The 16,973-nt window shown below is 48.7% G+C and overlaps 1 protein-coding gene across 1 annotated transcript in view; it reads right to left on the bottom strand.

The window, feature by feature from the left end:
* Window positions 1-565: 565 nt before the first annotated feature.
* The window catches only part of TNFRSF21 (TNF receptor superfamily member 21), a 33,770-nt gene continuing 17,362 nt past the window's right edge, over window positions 566-16,973 (bottom strand). Inside the window, exons 4-7 of the mRNA XM_086461635.1 lie at window positions 10,862-11,127; window positions 4,226-4,279; window positions 1,696-1,915; window positions 566-795 (exon numbers count right to left, since the gene is read on the bottom strand). Of these exons, the coding sequence (XP_086317761.1) occupies window positions 566-795; window positions 1,696-1,915; window positions 4,226-4,279; window positions 10,862-11,127 (770 nt within the window). The remainder of the gene's footprint in view (window positions 796-1,695; window positions 1,916-4,225; window positions 4,280-10,861; window positions 11,128-16,973) is intronic.

Below are 16,973 nucleotides of genomic sequence, written 5' to 3'. Positions count from 1 at the left end.
AAAAAAAAAAAAGTCAGCTCGGGTGGGAAGCTTAGCTGCATTAAGAGACGGCAACCAGCAACGATTGGGGTGGTTGGGGTTTTTTTTTGCGTGTTTTTTGCCATTTACCACTCCAAGGCGAAGGGAGGTGGTGGGAGACAGTCACTCTGAGTGACAGCTTTGACAGAAGAAGTGGGTTACAGAGCAATCCCCAATTCAATGTGTTAAATTACAACAGATTCATGGTCTTTTAGTTCATTAACTGCCTGGGTTTTTTTGTTGGTGTGGTGTTTTGTTTTTTTTTTTTTTTTTTTTTTAAAGTGCATCGACCGATCTGATTGGAATGAGAACAAGGACAAGAGATGCTCGGGAAGGGGGCAGAGGGTGCAAAGACTTGGACTGAGCGACAGTTAAGGTGGAGGGGTGCAACACTGGCAAACTGCCCCCCCTCCAGAAACCAAGGACACCTCAACGAAAATACTGGCCATATATTCTACAACAAAACCTGCCTGCGTATTGTCAGTCGTCTTAACGAGTGCCAAGCTAGCTCTAGCAGATATTCAGAGAGTGCGTGGTGAGCCAGTGCCTACAGTAAGTCAGGAAGGTGGCTATAGACAGAGTCCAGGAGGGTCTGGCTGGCTTCCTGGCTCTTGACTCCGGCGATCTCAAATAGCCTGTCCAGCTTGTCTTCGGCTTGTGGGATCTCCTCTATCACATGGAGCTCCTCGGGGTTGAGGATGTGCAGCATGTCGTCAAAGATGGGCTGCAGGTCGCAGGGGTCCAAGCGCACCTGGCGCAGGACGGTGTCCTTCTTTTCTGTAGGAGGAAAGGAAAGGAAAGGGCGGTCAAGAAACCCCTCGAGAGACCTTCGCTAACTAGGGCTTGCTCTCCTGGGAGACCTTGGTCCATCCCCTGGTGCCTGGAGAGACACACCACCAGGAGAATTGAGGGAAAAGGTGGAAGGTGATGAGTGATGGGGAGGGGAGAAGACAGAGAAGCCAGAGGTGCTGAGGCACCTAATCCAGGATCCCGCTAGAGCAAACACAGCATTTATAAATGCTGAATGGCCAATATGGAAAAGTGAAGGTAGGAGGGGAGCCAAAAAAGCTGAATTCTGCTCTTTTGAGTTGTTTTCGTTGGGTCAGCTTCATTTCCGCACCCAAGTATAAATTCGGTACATTGACTGAGCGCCGTGTGTTTCACCTTCATCAGAAGTTAAAGGAGGTTAAACGCAGCAAGTTAAATGCAGTAAATTAAACCTTCTCAAAAAAAGGGGGGGTGACTAACGGTGATTTACATCAAGTCACACACTGTAGCAAGCAGGACCAAGGGTGGGGAAAAAAAAAAAATTCAATCTTGAAACAACATTTTTCTGGTTTCATCTCATGCGATAACGCACAGGCCAACACCACAGCCAAAAGTCAGGAGAAACCGCCCCCCCCGCCCCGCAAACATCCAGGGATGCTGCAACTTCTCTGGCAGCACTTCAAAGAGTTAAAAACTTTTAAAGGTGTTTTCCCCTCTCAAATCTGTATCACCTCTGCTGACAGGATATTCTGGTCTGGAATGAGGATGTCATATCCTGGAGAGCCACTTTTCTCAGTTGTTTACTTTAACAATACCAGGTTAGGTAGCTCTGCCACGTGTGCTGACCACAGGGGACAGGCCATGTCATCCCTTTGGTCCTCCCACTCCCCCTCGGGCTGATTTTGGTACCTTTGGTAATAAAAGAGCCTGTCCGGCTGAGCGCGGAGGAGCCGCTGGAGGTCGAGTCGCACCGCAGGAGGGGCTCTGCTTCGTCGACGAAGAAGCATTTCTTCTCTGAAGGAGAGGGCTCCACGGTGAGGACGGCCGCCTCGGGGGGCTTGGGGCTGGGGCTGGGTGCAGGGCTGAGTGGGCTGGGGCTCGCCGGCAGCGCCAGTCTGTCAACTTCCAGCTTCGGGAGGGAAGAAAGAGAGGGAAAATTAACTCAGGGGGATGCTATGCAACAGGCTCGCACTCCAAACCATCTGCATCCCAGCTTTCAACACACCCCAGCCCTTCCTCAGCGAGTGGTCCCTGCATTCAGGCAGCCTCCTCCTCCCAGAGGACATGCTGACCCAGAACGGGCACTGGAGATGACCTGGGGTGGACATCAGCGCTGGTGTTTGGCATGTCAGTGCGCAACAGGCAGGAGGGGTAACGCCATCTGCACTCTTGGTAGGAGCAACCCCAGCACCAGGATGGCGCGTGAGACCACAGCAGAGCATTTAACTTGGTTTTCCGTCCCACTCTCAGTTTATTAGAGCCCATAAGTCTTCAGGGCTAAGGGTGATGATGCCCAAGCAAGTAAGCTCCCCCAAAAACCTGCTCCACAGCTACCGTTTGCTAAAAGCAAGGCACAGCCCCGGCTCCATGCCTCCAACCGGAGCAGGGCGAGAGCTGCGAGACCCCTTGGGGATCTCCACTTGCAGCACGCTCCTGTGACCAGCTAAACTGGTAGCATCTCGAGCTCGTGATCTGTTTGCCCCATCTCACCCTTGCGGCTGTGAACACCCCACTGAAGTGTGATGGAGAAATCCACCCCACCAGACTCCAAGCTCAGGGCCAGGAAGGACACGCAGGGGCTGGCACTGACCACAGTGTCACCCAAGTGCCTTGGCTTTGTGCTACCCTGATGCGAGCCGAAGGCGAGCGTTTGACTCCACAGTCCCGACGACACAGGGAGGGAGCAGCAAGCACTGCTGGGACACACCGCACTGGGAAGCGGCACCATTTGGGTGCCAGTGTGAACCCTCTTCCTAATTTGACCATACTCTGCATCTTTCTTCTTGCGTCTCCTCGCTACCTGCACAGCGGCAGCCAACATTATCTACCCTCCTTTGCCTCTCAGCATCCTCTTGGGATGCAATTCTCAAGCAGAGCGTTTCTCGTTCCCATTCCCTGCAGGGATGAGAGGCTCGGGGCAGCATCCCCACACCCCTGGCTGGCAGCTTGGGCACCTCTGCAGGTCACCAGTTCCCCCAAGCAGGTTGCTTTAAGGACCACCTAAGATTTAACTTCTTCCCAAACCCTGCATCCTTGGCAGAAGTGCAACCTACTCTCCCAACAGCATTTTGTAACCCTGTTTTCTCTTTCTACAGAGGGAAGACGAGGCTATTCCTGCTAACATGCTTTTGCCCGCTACCCAGGAATTAAAATGCAAAATTCGGATTAAAGGCTGTGGGAAAGAGAGCTGCTGAGCCACCTCCGCGCCAGCATGGTTGTGCCTGTGCATTCCTCATCCATGTTGAGGAATTCACCACCCACAAATCACATGTCTGCTGAGATGGCCATTAGTTCACATTAAATTAACATTGAAGCCTGTTCCTGGTAGAATAAAAGTTTGGTTTTTTTCTTCCCCATTGAAAATAAACAGGGGAGGATTTGTTCTAGCTCAGCACATTACACAATAGGCAAGTTAAAAATAAAAGTCAGCTTTAATTTTTAATTAAAAGAATCTGCCTTCTCCTCTGAAACTCCCTTTCCAATACAGCTCATCGACAAGAATCAGCCGATTGCCTAACAGGGAAAAGCAAGGGAAGGACCAGAACAGTGGCTGGCCACTTTCCAAATTGCAACACGCTCCGATTTCCCCTTTAAAAAAAATAACTAACAGGCTTTAGAGGTTAGTTTTTCCTCGTGCAACTCATCTATTTAATATCCAGCCACAAATCCACCTCTCGATTTCCAAAAAGTAGCCTGACAGCCAAGGAGCAATTACAGGGAGGGCAGGGAGCAGCTGGCTGCCCCGGCTCTGCCTTCCCAGCAGAGGGGAAAAACCCTTCCCAGAAGCAAGTCATTTGGAGTTTAATTAAACAGCTGCTAAAGCATGCTAGGAAAAAAAAAAAAATCAGCCAAGGTTATTTGACTGTAGCTGTCCTGGGAGCCCAAAGCTTTCCAAATAGCTGAACGGTTGCAAGCTTGAGGCAAAGCAAACAGGATGCTCGGATGCGTGTTAATATTTAAACCGCGGGAAGAAAGCGAGTGGGAACGAGGGCTTTGAAAGGCCGGGGAAAGCAAAAGGTTGCTGCGAGGTGAAGCCTGTGGAATAGGTGTAAAAATACACTGTTCATAGCCCATGACTCATTTGCTTGAAACCACCTTGGCCATTCCTATTTTTAAGAACAGCAGTGCTTGAGTGAAACCCAGCTCTGGCTGGTAAAAACAACCCCCCCCCCACCCCCGTGCAGCTCCTTTGCCTTTCCAGAGCCACCGCATTTCTCACCTTCCCGTCATCGTTGCAGGGGTCCTGCGCTTGCCACTGAGGCTGCATTTGCACCTGCACAGACAGACACATGGGACACTGTTAGATGCACAGTCCAGCGTGAAAACCGAAGGCGCCGCGGCGGCTTTGACGCATCAGCAGCCTCCTGCGACCGGTCAGTCGTACCGGGGCGCTCCGCCAATTATTTCTTTCTCTTTACCATTTTTTTTTTTTTTTTCTTTTTTGAGCACTGCAGCAAGAGGTTTGCCATGCCAAAAAAAAAAGTTAAAAAAAAAAATCCTAAAAGCTTCTGTGTACTCGCAGCCCTTTAGGATGCGGCTCAAGCACTGACACCCTCTTGGATCCCAGTCCATCTGGGAGGATGCTCTAAGCAGCTCAGGGTGTGTGAAGGCCCTTCCTAAAAGGAAGAAAAGGGGACAGAAGGGGATGAGTGCAGAAGAACACATAGGCTTGGCTTTGTTTTCTTTTCACAGCTGCTCCCAACAGCTCTGTTTGAACTGGTTGGTCCCATTTTCTGCCTTTGTTTTACTGTACCGCAATAAAAGCCCAACTTGGGCAAACAGAAACTGCAGCTGCTGCGCTAACGTTAGGAAGGAGCAGTCACAGGCATTAAAAACCTCCCCTCCCTTGGGCGATGCCTCCCTGTAATTCCTCCCGCAGCAACCAGGCAGTAATAAAAGCCGGTGGCAGATTTGCTGCTGCACAGGGTGTCTGTGCACCCTCCTGGGATGTGGGGGGATAAATTTAGCACCGAGGCGGCCATTTCTCAGATTCTCTGCCAAAAGATGACACCCGGCTGGCTGACACCAGCCCTATTCCCAGGTCTGTTACAGCCCGGAGGGGATGCAGGAGAAACCCTGGCACATTGAAGCAGGGTGGGCTGGGCAAGCCCAAACATCCTCTCCATGACCTTCACCTCCCTGAGCAGGTTTCAGAAGAGCAGTTGACACCACCTCTGCGGTGGAGGCATCTTCCCTCGACACAAGGCAGCTCTGGAGAAGAGCTACTCAAGTCAAGCCTCACGCGACCCAGGACAGGCAATGCTGGGTCTGGGGAGGGATTAGATGCCAAGACCAAAATGCAGACATCCACAGACGAAGCAGCTCTTCTCCACTGGCTGTGGCCATCCGTGGGCCAAGTGCTTCTCCAAGCAGGAGATGGCGTCTCCATGAGAGCTCCCGGTAGCTTCTCCTTTCTATGGATTTGCCCACCCACTTTTTCAACTCAAACCATGAGGAAGAGTTGAGGAAGCTGTGATGTAGAGTTTCCAAACTCAATTACAGGCCGAGTAAGTGAGTATCATGTTCGGCTTGTAATGACCCCACAATCTTCTAGCTTCACCTTATGCTCCCAAGGCCATTATACTGCAGATACACAGACCCAAGGACATGTGGCTACCACAGCAGGGAAACCTCAACTATAACTGCATCTACTATAACGTTTATATTTTTGTGTTTGTATTATTTATATTTTTATAAATTATTAAATTTTTGTTTATTGCACATTCTCCAGCTCAACTCAAACCCAACCTCAGTTTGCTGAAAAAACAATTCATGGAATAGAGCAAACCTGGAGGAAAACAGTGATGCCCACTCCAGCAAAACCCAAACAGCCCTGCCCCTTCCCTGGGGCTCTGGCCACTTTATCCTACAGCTTTGTGCCTCAAATAAAATCCAACGCAAGTTCAGAAGGAAAAAAAAAAAAAAAAAAATCACATGCAATTTTTTTTTCCTGGCTGCCTGAGCATTTCCCAGCCCTCAGACCACAGCCCCTCAGCTGGGAAATCCATCCAACAGCTTCACCCTCGCTCCGCCACCGATGTGTGACGTTAAGCCAACACAAAGTTAATTGCTAATTACTGGGTCCAGCCCAGTTTTGCTTTGCCAAAAGAGGAGATGAAGGGGATAGGCAGGAGCTGTTGGGGGGGGGCTGGATTTGGGGAACGCTGATCCAGGCTTTCAACACACCACTATGGTTTTGACCGGCAAAAGAGGAAGAAAAGGAGCCAAAAGGCGCTGCCACAGCCACATGCCTGGACACGAGGCTGCTTTCACATCCTCTTCTCCTCCAGCACCCCCCCAAAACCCCACAGCTTAACCTCACACCAGATCCAGCCCTAACATATCTGCTGATTCATGGGATTATCCGCAGCATGCAATTAGCCGTGGAACTAAATCTCGTTGGGCTCAGGGCTGCAGCCTCCCCCTCTCCATTTTCAATATCTCCCTTATTAATTTATTATTTTTTTTAAGCTTTGCTAAGGCTGTGCTGCTGAATGCCCTGAGCAAGGCTGTTTGCTTCCCCTCCATCCATTCTCTGAATTATTTCAGCCGAGGCCAGCAGAGCCATAAATAAAAAGATAAGAGCTTAAAGCACCGCTCACGGTAGGACACTTACGGTAGCCAACGCAGCCAGCCGTGCCAGCAACGCCCTAGGCCAGCCTGGGCGAGCACAGACACCCCCTGGTATCTGCAAAATGCTGTTATGCACCTCGAAAAAAATATCCCATTACCCAGTGCCTGCACTGCGTTTTTCTGACTTTAACCCTAAAATGGAGAATTGCAGTGAAAAACCTTGCCCTTTCCCCACCTCTATCCCCTATTTTTGTCGTTGGCAGCACCATTAACTTGGAGTGTGCCTGTGCTCGCTAAACACTGCCCAGGCTGGCACGCCGCTGCCCAGCAAGGCTGCCTGCAAGGGGAGAGATTTTGCAAACCTCGAGCTGGAGAAGCATTCGTGGCCAGGGCCAACCTTTAACAGAAGCCCCACGAGCTAAATGCACCCCAAAAAACCTTCCCACAGATGCTGCGCTCACCATATTTTCTGGATCAGCTGCAAAAAAAACCCTAGCAAAGCGACTCAGAGGGCTAATCTCGTTTTAACCTAAATTCATGCAGAGCAATGCAAAACCAGCATAATCTCCCACAGCTGAAAAAGCCGGCGAGCCTTCAGCGGAGCCATTCCCTACCCGAAGGAAAATGCTCCTGCCACACTTAACACTCCTGAGACTCCCAATAACTCCCCTACTCCTATCAGGGGTTGTAAATATGCGGATTTCGGAGCCCGACAGGCTGCTGGGGGAATGAAGCACTTACAGGAGAGAGCAGCTTTCACAGGCTGAAGCCAGACATCAGATAAAGGATTTGGGACAAGGATGCGATAGCGTGTGGGACGGCGAAGGGAGCCTGGCTAGGTTTAGGGTACCAATTTGCTGTCTGAGAGTTATGTCACTCAATAACACAATTTCTACCTATGAGTTGGGGGTGTTGGTGCTTTCTTGTGATAGAGGGCTATGGGGAGAGATGAGGAAGTGCCCTTTTGCACCCAGGGATGCTGGGCAATCACGGGCAGCACAGCCACCCACACATCCCTCCCAGGCTCATCTAAGACACACCAGCATGGCTGGATGCTTGCTGCTGGGTTGGGTCACCCCAAGGGCTTCACACTGTCAGCTGCAGGGAGGACGCATGCATTTGCATTGCTTATGAGAGTCCTCACTCCCTCCACTGCACAAAAAGCTTTTTTTTTTTTTTTGTTCCTTTTTTTTTTTTGCAAGACCATTTCTGCAGTGCTGGTTGCTGGAGAGGTGCAGCGCAGCACTTACATCTGCCACCAATGGGGCAACCCGCTCCTCCAGATCAAACTAGTTCCATACGGAGAGGAAGCTGCCTCGATTTGTCTGTGTTCAGAGAGACAAATGACCAAGAACAAAATTTGGATTAGCTCTAATTAAAGGCCTTCCAACCAGCAGATTGAAAAAAACCCTAAACAAATGGAACTACCTCAATGCCAGCTGCCGGCACTGAGCAATCGGTTCCCCTGACCACTCATGGTCTGGACCGCTGCGATGCAGCTCGGCCACCAGCACAAAGCCCCAGGGATTCAGTCTCCCTTGCACAAACCAATTCCCGCAGCTTTCTGCATCCCTCCCAGGGCCATTCCATTACCACTCGCATCCACAGGGCGGAAGCCAGTTCAGGGAGAGGCGGCAGACAGGTTACAGCAGGTAATACCTTGCAAAACCACAACATGCTGCCATGCTGAATCTGCACCCCTGGGGTGCTTTTGAGTTTTGACAGCCCACGCGCTGCTTCATCACAGCAACCGCTCCAGCACCTTCAGGGCAGAGTAATGGCCAACACCTAAGGCTGATCACGAGGGATGCTCTTCTCCCAAGTAACAAGCGATAGGACAAGAGTAAGGGCCTCAAGTTGCACCAGGGGAGGTTTAGATGGAAGGATAAGAAGAATTTCTTCACCGAAAGGGTTGTCAAGCACTGGAACAGGCTGCCCAGGGAACTGGTTGAGTCACCATCCCTGGAGGTGTTTAAAAGACACATAGATGTGGTGCTTAGGGACATGGTTTAGCAGTGGACTTGTCAGTGCTGGGTCAACAGTTGGACTGGATGATCTTAAAGGCCTTTTCCAACGTAAATGATTCTATGACCATCCGAAAAAGCCCAATCACAAGCATGAGGGAGGAGAAGCATGTGCCAGCTCAGGTGAATTTGTTAAAAAACACCCCCTTTGCTGAAAGGAGCCCCATTTCTCATGTGGAGCCACCTGCTCAAAAGATCAGCAACCCAATTTTACTAATTTTTAGGAAACAAGCAAAACCCATGGGGGACCACCAGGCTCCAGGTGCTGCTGGATGCTGGGGAACACACCATACTGTTTTAAAAAACTAAGAGCAACTTCCTCCAGGAGAGCTGGTTGGCAAGTCCAGAAGACTTGCACACAAGTATCCACGAGCTTTGGGTTTGCTCATTCTCTGGAGCATCCGCTTGCTGCCTTTTCAGTTAGGGGCACTTTCTTATGGAGAGCAAACAGCTCATGGATACCTTGGGAGTACACCACCCTGACGGGTCGTCTGATAAACCCTGGAGCCACCACTCGCGTTTTTGTGCTGGTTTAGAAGCTCCACCTGATAGTCTTGGCCAAAACAGGACAGTGTTCAGGAGCATGGAGTGCTACACAGCCCAAGTCCGTTAATCAGGTGGTGTGCTGACAAACAAGCCCCATGTTTTATCTGATGTCCTAGCCTGGGGCTTTGCTGTAATATTCAGAGTCAAAGCAGTAACTAAGAGGACAGAGGTTACTACCTCCTCCGGTAGAACAAGAGGATAACGTGTCCTTCTGGGACGTTGTACATACTTGAAACTTCAATTCACATGTGCAAAACGAGAGTTTTCTCTGCCTGTCTTCCTAACCACAGCTTTGTCTCAGGCTTTTAATTTCATTTTTCTCATCTTTGATAGATACAGATATATAGATATATAGATATACAGATATACAAAAGAAAACGTCTTGGAGCACGGTAGGAAATGAGAAAGTTACATGCTGCTTAATTACGAGGAGCCGGAAGGAAGAAAACAGCAACTGAATGGGAGCAGGAGCGATCAGGTAGTTGGCAAGGCAAACCTATCCAAAATTTGGGCAGGTCACACAGGGCGATGCTTGGCACGCGCCTGACTTAGGGTCTCTCAAAAACAAAGCCCAGGACGACTCCTAATGCATCAAAGCCTGTGATTTCACACTATGGTTACGAGGGACCAGGATGTTCAGTACACTAAATGAAGTCATGCAGGATATGCAACATGGTGAAGGGACCACGGTCCCTATTATAGAGGGAAGTTTGGGATGGTCAAAACAGGATTTGTGAATCTCCTGCCCCAACAAATGCTCTGCCCCACAAGCTTTGCTATACATGAAAGTCCACTTTGTCAGGCCCCACCAAGTGCCCACAGAGGTTTGCAATCACCCACTCATTCACTCCCCTTTGCGTCTGGGTCACTGCTAAGGCCAACAGGAGATGTTTCACCAACTGGTTTGGAGGAAAGAGACCTCTCTTGACCACCCCCACCCTCCATCCATATGTTGTCCCATTGCCTTCCACATTCAGAAGAAGTCTCATTCATCACCTTTAAAACTATTTCCAGAAGACCACCAAATTATCAGAGCCAAAACCCCAAAAGTACACCAACAGGTAAGGCAGGGGTGGCCAAAACAAGCCACAAAGGTCACTGAGGCAGCTCACAACAACTTACACCCCACTAAGACCTTGCTACAGGATACTCTGCAGCAATTTATTTTCCCAAAGCTTGTTTTAATGCCAGAGCTGCCACAGAACGGCAACAACTCCGGAGGACAACATGCACAGACTCCCCCATGGCACCGGTCACTGCCCTGGAGGAACTGACTTGCTGCTCTACACCACCACGACTTAGGGCTCAAGGACGCTTGGTCCTTCTCATAAAATCTTGGGGATTTAGTAACAGCATTTAAGAGCAAGTTGAAAGAGAGATGCTTTTTCCTTCATCTCCTCAACACAAAGGTTCAAGTACCAAGTCCTCCTAGTGACCTTCAAAGATACAAGCACACCGCAACACGCAGGACTCAAGAGCTTGTCAAGACTTTGACAAAGTTTGCTCGCAAGTCTGGCAAAGCTCTGCTCAAAAGCTGTGTAAGGCTTAAACATAAGCCCCTGAGTAGCTCTGGAGGGAGATGGAGTCCAGCTGCTTGTCTATTAGCTAAGCTCGAGGCCTCAGCTGGGTCCCACGCACCCACGTGCTGGCCATGGCCAGACAAGACACGCAACGCATCAGATAAGAGCGCGCGAAGCCCAGCCCGTCATTACCGGCGTGGTGTCCTCCATCAGACCTCGAATCTTCTCCACCACGTCATTGCGGCGGTGCTGGCGGAGGGCACTGATGAGCTGGGCCAGGCTGGCCTCGGGCCCGCGGATGGTCCAGTGCTGCAAGGCGGCGTAGGCGCGCTCGTGGTCGGCCGCGTAGCCATTGGAGAAAGCCGCCACCTCGCGCTCGCTGGCGTTGCACAGGAACTGGTAGATGTCCTTCCACTGGCTCCCCACCTGGGCTGCCACCAGCTTCAGGATATCGATGCCTGTGGGGCAGAAGAGCTACAGGTGAGGCACAGGGGTCTACAGCCTCCCGGCGCTGCAGACCTAAGCTTTAGCAGAGCTTCTCCCCCATACCCAATCAGCCATGCTTTGCTTTTCTTTGATTAGTCTTTCTTTGCAGATATTATCGTTACTATTAAGACCTTTCTTGAATCCAGGCTGCAAGGAGCTCTGCAAACAAGCAGCACCCGTAACGTGCTCAACACCTGCTGTGCAAGTAAAGGGTGACAGACCCATAGGCTGCTCCAATTGAGGCGCATGCACTCTAAAATTAACCACGTTAGTTTAACTGTAAAGTTTCCTGCACTCTTTGGCACAGGAAAAACGCTGGTACTCAGCCACCGCACAGCTGCAGGAACAGGGGAGACTGCAACGTGCTCACCCATACACCTGCATCGCGGCCACTGCTTTGAACAGGAGCTGGATTAAGAGGTAAGTCACCAAAGCATCTCTATAAAGATCAATATTTCCATAACAGAGCACCTACAATCGCATTTAGAGCCTTTTCCAGTGCAGACTGGGGGGATGACTCAGTTATGGGATAGGGAACCCTGCACCAGGTTAGCACTGGGTGAATGGAAGATCTAGTAGGGGATCTGAAGAGCAAAAAGGCAGAATTTCCCCCAGAAAAGCCCTTGAGACATGTTGGTTCAAGACGGTGAGGGTTTCCTCCCTTTAGCTTTGGGAGCAATACAAAAAGCATGCTCATCCTTGCGTGTACTAAGAGATGAGGAGTTAAACCTACAAATAAAGCCAAACCTCTTCCATAATAGCTCATTAACCTGGTTTTATCAAGCTGAACTCCACCTTGTTTTAAACCACCACACGAAGGGTCAGCACAGGTGAGCTGCAGAGATAAACACACTTTTTCCAGAGGTAACCACACCTTGGGTTTCCTCATGAGCCAGCACGCCTCCATCGCTACAGGGACTATTTCTCTTCGCCTCTGCGAGCACAACAGCTGTGTCAGCAAAAATAGCTGCTCACGGAGGAATATCACAGCCAGGGTCTTTCCTGCTGGCTTAAAACTTAACAATTTCCAATGCAGGTTAGACCAGACCTCCCAGCTGCACCTGCAGGTCACAGCCCTAGTATAGCCATACAGATACATACATATATAGATACATTAAAAAAACAACTATACAGCCTGATATAGATATATTGATATTTCTTTTTATATATATAAAAACAATAGTCTGATACATATTTATAGCTCCTTTTATATATATCTGTGTGTGTACATATACACAGATATACACAATATAGATATTTTTCTGTATCTCTATACAGGATATAGATATTTTATATATATGTGTGTACATATATACACACATATAAAAACATCTATATCAGGCTGTATAGATATTTTATATATGTGTGTGTATACACAGACATTTTTATATATATCTCTATATATGATACAGATACTTTATAAGTGTGTGTATATATATATGCTTATATACACACATATATAAAAAAAGCAATACAGCCTTGTACAGGCATTTTTGACCCAAATCCTTCTCACTATTAAAGCAAGCTTATCAAGACCTGCTATATATAGAGTTTAGTTTTCACTTCCAAGCTAGATAACGCTGCCATGACCCCACAGTGCTCAGAGCATCCGCAGCCGGCGTTCGACCTGCTCTACAGCAGAAATGCCAAGGTACAAACCACATTTTGCACATCCCTACCCTCCTCCCACTGCAACCACCAAACCTCCCTCCCCTGCTGATTTACAGCCATGTGCCTGTACTGTCTCACATGGAGATGCAAGGGATGGGGTTCTCCTACCATACAAGCTCAGCCCACCAGCCCAGCACGGGGGATGCAGTCTCCCAAAAACCAAACCAACCACAGAGCTTGGTTTTAACCATAGAGACGGGTTAAGGAGGGAGGGGAAAAAGAAGAGGGGGGGGAAAAAAAGCCCCTCACCATCTTCATTATTCAAAATAAGCCCAAGACAAAGACAATGCTCCCCAGCACTAAAGAACAAGAAAAGGCTGCAAACATGCTACTGAGATTTACGATAGGGTTAATTATCTGGGGCACATAAATAGATGCTATCACCCACCACATTTCAACACAACAGCAGGAATTCAGCCTGGTCTTGTTAACTCTTCCTGTTACTCAGAGGAAGACTCAGTGGTCCTCAGTTCAAGGTGACACAGGTTGCCTGCAGGCAAATCCCAAATTCACAGAATCACAGAACAGTAGGAGTTGGAAGGGCCCTCTGGAGATCATCTAGTCCAACTCCCCCACCGAAGCAGGTTAGCCTCGAGCAGGTCACACAGGAATGCGTCCAGATGGGTTTTGAATATCTCCAGAGAAGGAGACTCCACAACCTCCCTGGGCAGCCGAAATTCCTCTCCCTCATCCAGGCTGGCCATCGGTCCTGCGCAGGATGGACAGGCAGCCCAAATCACACCAGCAGCCAAGCCCTGCGTCTTCGGTTATCACGTACGTGTGTCAGTAAGAAGCCTAAAAGCCAACTTGGGTTTGGAATCAGATTCTTAAAACCAGCAAATTCAACTGCTTTTTGGCATAAAAGCAGCAAAACACCAGGTTTATGCAGCTGACACTTAATTGTATCACTCAACCTAGGGAAAAAAAAATAAAATCCCTCAATACTAGTATAGAAAAAGCTCTGCAAGGCTTGTGCACCAAGGTAACGATGGCAATGCAGAGAGGGGTAAGCAGGTCTGGTACTACCTATTATATATCCATATATAGATAACAACTCATGCACTGAGATGTATCTATGCACAGTGCATAAATCATTATCTCAGCCTATAAATCTTGCAGAGTTGTTTCTACTCTCATACTCAAGGATTATTTCTCTTTCCTGGGTTGAGTGATACATACAGACATATAGACAATGCTGCCCATTTATATATATACATTTATTTATTTATAATCATGTATTTTTTATATATATACACACACACACATATATAAAATGAGCAGAGTTGGGTCCCCCCGGCAGCACTGCCCTGTGGTGAGATGAAGAATTACAGCAGGGTGGGAGCTTTGCCCACACCCACACACGTCAGTCGTACAGAAGCATTAAAACATAATTTGCTGTTTTATGACCCCTGTGTGGCACATCTAGTCCTCCCAGGGAAGGAAAAACCCGTATACTACCTGCTCTTATCTACGTATTTAATGCTGATAAATCCCAGTATTTACAGCTGCCATACTGGTGAGAAACATTTTCAGCTGGTCGCAACTCTATTTGCACCAGTTTTACACGCTGGCATGACATTTACATCCTGATGTTCTCACATAAGATTTACGACACAAAGCACTCATGCTCCTACTGACATTTTCGAGCTTAGTATATCTAATCTCACCGTTCAATAAAGTGGCCCCATAAACATGTTTATATCCCTTGGCAATAACATCCCAGGGCATGAGAACACACCATGCAGCAGCGGACTTAATGGCGCGTAATAATCTTTGGAGAACAAATGTTCCATTAAAAACGAATTTGGAAATGTCTACCTTAATACTATAAGAACCTTAAACTCATTTTCTTGCAACTATTAAATGAATTTAAGCCCCATATGTTCACTACATCCACTACAATATTGTGCAAACAAAACCCTAGAGAGATATGGAAGAGACACAGACATGAGCGCAGATTTGGCTCTAGTCAGTTAGAAAACCATTGCTCCCTCTGTTCTTGAAAAATAAGATTAAAACCATTACATGACAAGTTGCGGCTGCACGCTGCCAAGTAGTACTGCTCAAGCTATTTACAGTAACTTAATTCACTTGTTCAAAACTAAAATAAAATGTTAATGCTTATAATAAGCTTACAGTCCTACTATTTCCATATTTCCAGAAGCCCTACAAGTTACTCCGCAGAGCACTAATAGTGCCAGAGCGTCCCATTGGGATGGGAAGGTGCCCACCAGGGTACATTCAAGCAAAAGACGCCAGCTCCCACCTTGGGTCCTGGCTCCTCCCCATCCACCAAACCATGTGCACCTTCTCCCACCAAGACCATCTGCATGCCAAGGCAGGAGACAACGCTCAAAGCCCTCCAGATCATACCCATCCCCAGGAAAATGGCCAAGCTCAGTAGGGACGGTGCTTTAACCCACGCATTTCACGCTTCCCATGCGAAGCCGGTCACAGCCACGTCAGCACGATGCTAAAGCTGCTCTGAGCTTGCAAATACCGGAGAACAGTCTGAGTCGTCCTCTTTTTTTAACATGGGCCATTGCAAAAGCCTGGGAGAGCTGCCACCACCCTGCTGCTAACGCAGGAGGCAGCACCACCCGGGACCATCACCATTTATCACCCAGCTTTGCTTGCTTCAGACACTGGAATCAAAGAGGAGCCCTTGCTATAAACCCAGCTGAGCTGCATGTGCCATGGCCATCCCAGAGCAGGCAATAACAGCATCCGAAGGATCCTGGACATCCGTGAGTGTCTTTGGGTGCCTGGGCAGGTGGCATTTTACTTGCCATTATCTAAACATTGCAATTCTCTAAATGTCATGATGGGTACTCCATGTAACCACCTAATATTTTAAGGTGGTGATAACCCTGGAGCAATGGAGAACTTCCCTTCAAGACAGGACAAGGCCAACACATTGTGCAGAAGCAAACATGAAGCCCAAGGGTGGATGTACACAAATGGGATCATGGGCACAACCAGGCATGTCTACAGCCAGCATAAACTGAAACAAATGGAGACATTTGTCTGTTGTCTGGAGATGAACGAATGCCTCCAGAGCAGCACAAGAAAACAGTGCTGCTAAATACACGTCCAGCTTATCTACAAAGATGCTGAGCCGAAGGGAGTACCTTCCAGGCAGGGCAGGTCTATACACAGGTCTCTGGCCTCCAAGCACACTGCTCACCTCCACCCCAGTCTTCCCCATAAACATCACTCCAGTTTATTTCAGTGACTTCCATTTGCTTATTTTGAATCTGGTTCAAGATTTTTCCCACCCTTTTCCCGCTCCTTCCGATGTCTCCTGCCTCGTTGCGGTAAGCAGATTGGCGTGGACAGAGCAGTCACTCCTTCCACTCCTGAATGTCACCAAGGTGGTCATCACAAAAGTACATGGGACTCAGCTGAGCTTTAATGACTTTCTTGAGCTTGTTCCAGACAAGCCTCACTTGTCTCTCGCAGCCCTGCTCTTTACAGGTTGGACATGAACCCAGCTCTTCAGCGATCGTTTGGCCTCAAGCAGGGCAAGAAGCCAGTGTGGCGTGGGGCCGTGACCAGCAGTGCTGGCACACTTATGTATAATAGTTCTAAGAGACCGTTTCTCTTCTCTGCCATTACTTTTTCACATCTTCAAGCAAACTCAAGAGTGGAAGAGCTACCCCGCCAGAAGGCTACACCCAGACACCTGGCAGCAGATACAGTAAAGTCTAACCACAGCCTAGCCACAGAGGAGCTTCGGTTCCTTCCTCTCCCCACCCTCTCACAAACAAAAAGCCGTCATTATTTTCATTTTCAGAGCTCAAGCCAAACATCACTTGGTATTTTTCAGAAGACTGTTCATTGAGAAGCTGCTGTCTTTAAGCAGAAATCTCATGCTCAACTCTACAGAGCCCTCCCAAGCCATGTGTCCTCCAATGCCACTAATAAAGAAGGGACATAGCACAGAGCAAAGGATTAACATTATATGAGTTTAAGTCTTATAGGCTGTCCTATACAGCTGGGAAGCAAAGGTCAGGAAATCCTCCAGGACCTATGGCACACACGGTTTCATCCAGTGAGCAGCTCATCTGCCCAGGGTTCCAAAGCCAGCTTCATGAATTTACAGAAAGGCTGGATTTCAGGAGACTCCATGCTTCAGCCCTCCATC

The sequence above is a fragment of the Leptosomus discolor genome, chromosome 2 (genome assembly GCF_034619465.1).
Source record: "Leptosomus discolor isolate bLepDis1 chromosome 2, bLepDis1.hap2, whole genome shotgun sequence".
Classification (NCBI taxonomy): Eukaryota; Metazoa; Chordata; class Aves; order Leptosomiformes; family Leptosomidae; genus Leptosomus; species Leptosomus discolor.
This window is presented reverse-complemented; position numbering and strand designations above follow the sequence as displayed.